Source organism: Dendrobium catenatum, unplaced genomic scaffold (genome assembly GCF_001605985.2).
Source record: "Dendrobium catenatum unplaced genomic scaffold, ASM160598v2 fragScaff_scaffold_1220, whole genome shotgun sequence".
NCBI lineage: Eukaryota > Viridiplantae > Streptophyta > Magnoliopsida > Asparagales > Orchidaceae > Dendrobium > Dendrobium catenatum.
This window is the reverse complement of record NW_021319682.1, coordinates 11,086,896-11,096,018: the sequence shown is the minus strand read 5'-3', so window position 1 is coordinate 11,096,018 and position 9,123 is coordinate 11,086,896. Positions and strand designations below refer to the sequence as shown.

At 32.3% G+C, this 9,123-nt stretch overlaps 1 protein-coding gene across 1 annotated transcript; it reads right to left on the bottom strand.

The window, feature by feature from the left end:
* Nucleotides 1-207: 207 nt before the first annotated feature.
* Nucleotides 208-6,223, bottom strand: LOC110115168 (probable transcription factor KAN2). Its single transcript, XM_020848318.2, has 6 exons — nt 5,093-6,223; nt 4,926-5,002; nt 4,133-4,175; nt 3,143-3,290; nt 1,036-1,096; nt 208-808 (listed from the first exon to the last, which is right to left on the bottom strand). Exons 1-6 carry the CDS (start codon nt 5,676-5,678, stop codon nt 695-697), a joined length of 1,029 nt encoding a protein of 342 aa, XP_020703977.1. The 5' UTR covers nt 5,679-6,223; the 3' UTR covers nt 208-694.
* Nucleotides 6,224-9,123: the final 2,900 nt, after the last annotated feature.

The window sequence follows — 9,123 nt, the reverse complement described above, 5'->3', positions numbered from 1 at the left end:
CGCTTGATTTGATTCTCCATTTAAATGTATGCATGCATCTTCTCTTCGGACATTGAGAAGTCCAATAATTTGTGATTTTAATTTTAATTAATGAAGAAAAACTTAATTTTTTTATGATGAATTTATAGTGCTACATAAAATATATAAAAATACAGTTCACTTAATAACCTTCATATACATAAATCATTAAAAAATGCACCAATAAAATAAGCAAATTTAAATAGGTTTTTTTATAGTAAAAATTAAAGAGGGGAAAAAATACAATTGAAGCTTTCTCTTCTCTACTTTACTCTTTGTTGGGAAATATAAAGCAAAGCACGTGCACATGCAATAGAATTAAGGACCCCAGCACTTTTGTGCTTTTTGACTGAAAAAGAAGATACCCTCTCTCTGACTCTCCTCTCTCTCTCTCTCTCTCTCTCTCTCTCTCTCTCTCTCTCTCTCTCTCTCTCTCATTTTGCATCTAAAAACAGACAGATTCATAGAACATAGCCTTTTGGCACTTCCAACTTTGTTCTGCTTTGCTAATATTTAATTTTCCCCTTTCTCTCTCTCTCCTCTCTCTGATCAGTTGCTTTAGCTATAATAATGGCTTCCATGTTCATCCTTTTTCTTCAACTTTTGATGCAAAAGCTGATAGAATGAGCTGGGACCTCTTCAGTTCTGATCATTTTATACCATTTCCAACTCATAATCAATGAGGCCTCCCTAAGGTGAACTCAAGATTGGGTTTCTTTGAGCTGGTGTCTGAGATGCAGGAAGAGTTGAAGTCTGATATCATCTCAAAGCTTCTTGATTGCATCTCACTCTGTCACACAATTAGTACAATACCATTACTTCTTCACATAACTTTTCAATGCAGATTTATAAATTTCAGTAACTTTATTTAGCCTCAAATCATCATGAAATGGATAAAAGTGTGCTAATTTTCTATTATAATTTTGAAGAAAAGTGATAAGAAACAACAGTACTGAATCATATTTTTTGAAATAAAATATGATAACTTAGGATTAGCAGCTTGAAGTTGGTAGGTACCTCAAGGGAAGACATGCTTCCTGTGCTGGATTCCTTCTGCTTCTCATGAAACAACCCTCCTCTGACCAGATGTCACGCAGGTAGTGTGCATTTCAACAAATTGAGATCAGTTTATCAAAAAATGGTGGAAAAGAAGGAGAAAAAAAGGAAGATGTAATGGAAGAAAGTAAAAGGACCATCTTTCACTATTAACTTGTAGTAATCTAGCAGCCTTATGAGATATGATGATTGAAATAAAGTTACAATCCCATGTGATCAGCCATTACTGATCTCAATTAGGGGGAAACTGCTAGGAAATATCAAAAGGATCACCTAGCTTTTGCACCAAAGTCTCTGAGCTCCTGACAATGGCGCTTTTGCAAGCTTTTGGTCCACAAATCTTCAGAAGAAATGTTATATATATAAATCATCTTTTGATATTAAGTTAACCAATTAAAATTCTTCCTTAGCATGGGAAGATAGGGAATGTAGCAATGCTCAATCTTCAAATGAGAGAGAAGGAAAGGAAGTACCTTTTTATAAATATTTAAAAGTGGGGTTGTTTATTGTAGTTGGAGATGACCTAGCTAGAAGGTGTATATTTTATAATACTAGCTAGGAGAGATCATTGCACTATCATGGAGGTGCAATGACCACGTGATCTTATGCAAATGGAACAATGCTATGATCTCTCTTGCTTTTGGTGAGCACTTCCATGTATATAACTTTATGTGAAAGATTTGTTCTTTATATCATTAGGTCAATCAATTATCAATATATCTATATTATTGTTCATCATTTTTCGTGTATCATATATATAAATTTATATTTTATATTTGGCATGTTATATGAAATAATATAATGTGAAATATTGTCTTGGTGAGAAGGGAATGTGAAGAAGAGGGAGGTATTTATGTTTGTAATATTATTGCTTTATTCAAGCTGTTTTAATTGAAATAATGATATAATAGCTATATTGCCTTTTATTATATATGTTTGTAAATCCATTTTATCTTGATATTCAATTTGGTAATTGAGATTAGAAGAATTGATTATTTGTAAACAATTAACTCCACATGCATTATAGTGCTCCTTAGGATTTGGGGTTTAACATTTCTCTTAGTTCTCTTAACTCTTCTATTTGTATAGCTTTACTAAAACAATCTAACTAATAATTAATGCATATTAGGGTTTGTTTGACATAGCTTTCTTGCTGCTTACTAAAGCAGCTTTCTAGTTCAAAAAAAATTTATTCTATAAAATTTGTATGTTAAAAATTGCCTTAAAACAGTAAGAAAGTTGTCACAAACAAAGCATTACTCATATTGTTTAAAAAATATGGCAATAATTCAAATTTGTTGTAGTTGCACTGATTTCTAAATGCACAATTCCCAAAATGGTTGAAGATTGGCTACTCTTATAATGTGGGAAAAAATTAGCTTTGATGCAAGACCCTTCAATTTTGGCTACAAGGTATTTTTATTGGGTTTCATGGCATGGCTTTTGCTTAGCATGACAACAATTAATAAAGGTTTTTATACAAGAAAAATATTGTATTGCTTGCAAAGTAGAAAAAAAAAATATTTTCTTATAACTTTATATATATTTAGAGATAAATATTACTTTCGAATTATGTGAACAACTAAAATAGTGTTAGAAATAATCCTTCTATATCCCAAACTAACAAGAAATGAAATTTTAGTCGCAAAACAAATAAAGTTTACATCATTTTGCTATGATTGAACAAAACATATATATCCTATACACCTTCTCTAATATCATAAATGAAATTAACAAGCTAATTAATTAGCAATTAGATCCCAAAGACATGTTATCTAAACCTACATTTTAATTACCAAAACATAAATAAGGAAAGATAATTAACAACCACTAATTACATAACTAAAGCAATTTTCAACACAAATAATTTTTTTTTGAGACATTTAGGTCAATTAAGACAAATTCACACGCACATCATCACATACGTAAGACTCGAATTCAATACATCTTTATTGATTGCCAAAACTCTCAATCAATAAACTAAGATGAGCTGCGAAGCTCAAAGAAATTAAGAACTGATTTCCCAGTTTTGTATTTATAGTCAAAGTTGAGAAGAATACTTAATTACCTTGAAGAGTTACTCCACAAACCATAAGAATGAATTCCATTTTGTCCTGTTGGCCTTCCATTCTGAACTGAAGATTCAGATCCTCGGACAACGTTATTTAAATCGAGCAAGTTGTCATCAAAGATCTCAATGGGCTCATTTTCATGACCTATTATAATTATTCACAAAAATCATAAAAGAAATATTGTGATTAAAACTAACTGGAAGTATCTTTGATTAATTAATTATATGTTTTTCTCTTAAGCCATTTTTAAGAGTGTAATTATAATCAGTGTGATTGAATATAATTACATTTCATAGAAAAATGTAATTAAAACCTTTAATCACACAATAATCATAATATTTTAAAAGAAGTCTTCGTATGTAAGATCAAAAGTGTGACAAAAGATGTTGATTTTAGCCTTAGTTTTGAAGCATTTTTTGCTTAAATTTAGTATTAATTAATCATATTTTTAAATATTTTTAGCTCAAATTTGTAAAAATACTAATTTATAGTTAAACATTATGGCAAATTTTGATTAAAAAATTAATTTCAAATTTTTTTAAAAAAATTATGATTGCAATAATATACTTATTATCTTTTTTTAACCTTGCAGTCATATTATTTTATATGACTGAAGATTTTAGTTAAACTTTTTTCATGTAAATAGGAGGACTAAGGCATCATTTGGGACGATTTTATTATTGCTTCTTAAAGCAGTTTTTTAGTTAAAAATTTTTAATTTTTGTATTGAAAATTTTTTTAAGAAACAATAAAAAACCCGTCTTAAATGGAGCCTAAGAAATTAAGAACATACAACATTTTTTCATCGTATAAGCATCTGTAAGAGGCACAGTTAAAACAATGCGATTTGAAGATACAAATTCAAGTGACTAAAATATATTTTTTAGTCATGCTTCTTATAAACTTTACTAATAATCAGTATTACTTACAGATCAAATTTTAATTTCTGCTATTTTGATATTTGTAGATTTTTCAGAAAAAAATACCTGGAGATGCAGCCTTATCAGTGGTTTTCACAGTCCGATACATCTGCAACCATGAACCATTGAACTGAAATAATTAGTACAAATTGCTGCAGTATGATAAAATTTATGACAAACACACAAGGATTATAAATTAAATATTGTAGATTCGATTTTTTTAAGATTAAAACTAGCCGTTGTACTGTACGTGTTATATACACTACATGTTTCAAATCTTAACCTATAAAAAGTATAAAAGTATGGGTACACAGCTTTTCTTGCATTTATTGTAACACCAGATGTAAGTATAGATGGATGTATGATGAAATAATTACTAGGAAATGATGGTGCATTAGCCTTTTTCTATCTTCGATCTCCTTACTTAATGGCTACCTTGGTGCTTCACAAACAAAATTTTGACTCTCAGAACACAGAAATCTAATTTATAATTAGGAGCAGAGAGAGAATGAGAGAGAGAGAGAGAGAGAGGCTAAGCAGGAGGGGCTTATTGAAACAAGATATATAAAATGAATCCAAAGGAAAAATTGTAAGGAAAATGGAAACAAAAGCTAGCTCAACATATCTATGAACAAAATGCAATCTTTCTAATTATTCCATTTTCAATAACAAGAAAGATTCAACCTTTACAGAAAACTTGCATAGATTGGATAAGAAAAAAGAGGGCAAACTGAGCAAGACCGAGGAAAATAAAAAGGGAAGATAAGAACAAGCACATCAACAGTAGAAAAAGCTGATGAAAAAAAGACAAATTGCTAGGATTCATAAAGGAGAGAAGAAGACAAGCTTATCACTTTACCTGTAAGTGGGATTTCACATGAGCCAAGGTGAGATCTTTCACATCCATGAGCTCAAGAACTGACTTGGGGGTCGCCCCTAAGATCCAAAAGCATATAAAAAAATCAACAAAAATCGGCAACTTCAATTTTTTTAGCTGGAGAGATAGCAAAAGGTGTGATTTTTTACTCTCGTGGCCACCGAGGAGCTCGACGGCATGGACAAAGCGGGCGTGGAGTGTGGAGGTCCAGCGCATCCGGGGAGCTCTCATGCTGCGCTTTGTGGGAAACCGAGGAAGAAATCTTGAGGATGATGACAAAGCTGCTGACCTAGATAAGGCGGCTAAAGGGTTATTGGAAGCCGCCATCGTGGTTGAGGGAGAGTTGTACGAGTGGTAATGGCGAGGAGGGAAAGGAAAGGAAGGGGGGCAGTGGTAGACGGGGATGCCACTGATTGGAGGAAGTGAGGGTTCATGGAGGAAGGTTGGGTGTTGGTGGTGGTGGTGGTAGTGGAGGTGGTGATTAGAGTGGTGGGGAAAAGAGGGGTTTGAGAGGGAGAGATCGGCAGCATCGATGGAGAAGGAGGAGGAAGATGAGGAGGGGGGATTGGATGGTGGAAGAGGAGTGGCGGTGGAGTTGGAATTGAGGGCTCTTCTCCAAAACCCTAAGTTGATGGTATCTTCTGCTGTGGCGCTCCAGCCAGCTGAGCTTGGCTTGGTGTTGTTTGGAGGACTTATTTGGAGTGATAGGTCTGGTTGTGCTGGAAAGAGCTCCATTTTTGTATTTGGGTTTGATAAAGCCAAAAAAGCAGTAGAGAGGATGAGTTCTGTTTGAGCTGTTTCTCGGATCTCTCTCTCTCTCTCTTTCTCCCTCGCGCGAACTCTCTTTTTCTTTCCTTTTTTTCTTCTAATTTTCTTTCTTTCTTTCTTTCTTCTTCTTCGATCTCTCTCTCTCTCTCTCCTTCCTGATTTTCTCTTAACTCCTTAATCTTCTTATCCTTCTCCTCCTACTCCTTGACTGTAGCACTTCTTCTTCTCTTTCTCCTTGTTTGTAGGGCTTCTTCTTCTTCTTCTTGTGGATGATAAATATTATAGAAAGGAGAAAGTTGTGTGGTTGGAAGAAGAATGGAGGAGATTTTAGGCGGTACCAGACATGGCGTTATGTATAGAGGCAAGAAGAAGTGGAGGAGTAAAAGCACCTTGAGGTATTGAATGAAAATAATTTCTTGCTCCCATATGTAAATATGAGAAAATGACACTTTTCGCACTGTGTGTGTGCTCGAGATGGATAGATTGATAGATAGAAAGAGAGAGGAAGAGAGGGAGAGAGGAAATAAGGTAGCTCCCTTTCACATCTTTTACATATCTGTTCTTTAGAGGTAGAGTGGTTTTTGTTTTTTAGATAAAGGAAAAGTAATATTATTAGTGAAAGTTTTTTTAGCTTGCTTGGGGTTGATTAATGACTATCTAATTCAAATAAAAAAGAATTGTTGCTATGTGCTCAACTACTTTTGGATAGCTAGCACCAATTATTCATTCAATTGAAACTTTTTTTAAAAAATTTTAACCTTTAGGAATTAAATTTCTTAGTTTGGTAGGTTGTGTGCTATCACATCACTTAATCCCTCTATGTTCTTGGATTTGACCTCCAAAACCTTCTTTTTTTTTTCTTTATAGGCCATGTTATTTCTCCCCCCTTCCTTTCCTTTCATTTGCTTTAATTTTCTCTATCTTTTCCCATGTCTTCATGCATGGTTGGAATGAAAAGTAGAGAGCCCACTTTTCTATGTCCACATGAACATTTAATTTTTGCCATGTTAGGTCTATGTCAAGTTCATTGGTGATGAGGGAACATATGTCTTTTATCATTGAATTTCTCACATTTCATATCAACTCAAGTAAAATTGCACATCAAAGGGAAACTTCAATTTTCTAAAAAATAATTTAGAACTTTAGCTTTATATATGCTCTATGTATGCTTTATACTTTAATTTTTAGTAAAAAGATTTACAACTACAAATTTCATATATTTCTAATATTTACCCTATTATATATATCCACTACTATTTTCTTAACTTTTTGTATAACTATAAAATTATGAATAGTATTTATTTTTTTCTCTCTCTCCCAAAAAGAGAGAAAATAGTTACTATTCTTAATTATATATATAATACTAAGAGAAATTCTAAGAGAATCGCATCCATAGTGGATATATATGTTTTGCTTTATTCACTTCTTAATTTTTAGATAGAGGTGTAATAGGGTCTTGAATGAGCAAATTAAGAGGACTCCTATTTGTGCTTGTTTAAAAAGTAGGCAACATTAAAACATTTGTATTAGATTTCGTTTGGGACGGCCTTCTTATTACTTTTTAAAGCTTTTTTTTGTACAAAAATTTTTAAAACTAAAAATTTTTATACAAGAAATTGATTTTTGAAAGCATTAAGAAAATTGCCCCAAACGAAACTTTAATTTATAGTGAAAATAAGAAATTGAGAAAATTTTTTTTTTTTTCTATCTTGTTATGCAAGCACTGCAACAATTATTAATTTCACATTCTTGCAAGGCTTTGGATTAATGGGCAGTATTAATTTGTGCCATTTCAAATAAGAAAATGTTCAGACATTAATTCTATACATGGAATTGATGAACAGACCAATTAAAACTATTTGGGAACAACTTATTAATTAAGTCATATAAATACACTATAGCACAAAATCCTAACAATGGCCATAATATATTACCATTTCTTCTATGCATCAAGACCTTTAGTACTCGTTTATCATTCATCATCATTCATATCTCAACAATTTGGAATTTTATCAATCATTCTTCTCCACTTTTTTTTTATTGAGTAATATAATTATTATTTTTATTTCATAATGATTTTATCTACTTGTTTTATTCATGCATCCATTCATTATTATACAATATCATGATCAAATAACTAAAGTGCATATATTTTCAACTTATTTATATGTTGGTTAGTTGGTATAAGCACGTCTATACATCAAAAATAAAAGAGATCAATTAAAAATATAAAAAATTAGAATATTTTCAATAATGAGAATTTTTTTTTTGTTAAAACCCGCAGTGGGGCCTACGCGTTGATATTAAAAAAACGGTTACAGAGTCCTTAGAAGGAACCTCCAGCTCGCTACTGCTCGAAAGAGCTGCAAGAGAAAAAGAAAACAAAGTTCCTAAGAGCCGGTGGTTCCTTTTACTAAGATTACAAAAAGGAATGAAATAAACACTCGGGCTGTGAGTAGACAGCACCCAAAAAAGGAAGATCGAAATATAATCTTTCAGCATAGATCTCCTACAAAACTGAAAACAAAAATAGAGAAAAACAAGTGTGAAAAATAAAAGGAAAAAACCTTGCAGTCATTGAGGCTCAAAAGCAAAAGGATCATAAAGTACCTGCAAAGAATTCTCCCAAAAAAGTTGTGATACAAAAGGTAGAAACGATAAAATAACCCCCCACAAATCTCTTTGTTGTAACAAAACTTAAAACATTCATAATAGCACCTTAGAAAGGCATACAGGAAGCAAAATAACACATTCAATATCAAAATAGCCTTACCAGCCACCATACCAATATCATAAGTAGTCCAGTAAAACATCTTACAGCATTCCTGGCAGACATCATTCCAACAAAGCCTTTCATGCCAAGATTTAGTAGTAAAAACAAGTTCAAGTAAATACCTACCAGCTATGATATCAGAATTCCCAGGCGAATAAGGCACGGCCATAAAAGACAGGTAATTCACATAGATATAGACCTAGAAATTAATGTGTCAACCAAAGACTTGTTGCCACCAACTATACAAATCTAACTTGAAAACCCAGCTGAAATTGGTGCACAAACCAGCCCAGCAAAAGGAAGAAAAACAGGACCCGGAGAGCTCCAGAAAAATAGAAACAGCACATAGATAAACACCCTCCCAAAAACAGAAAAACTCAAACATTCCGAATGTAAGACATACCAGCTTTATCAAAGAGAACCATACCTTTCAAAATAGGATTTAACATGCTAATATCCAAATCTTCATAATTGGGTAAATAACAGTCTTTTTTGGCTAACCAATCAGCACAAACGTTAGCCTCCCGATAAATGTGAGAAATAGAAAAGTTCATAAAGGAAAAGTAATGTTTAATCTCCCTAATTAAATAAAAATTTTGAGGATTACTAGGAATAACATCATTTATAATCTGAATAAGA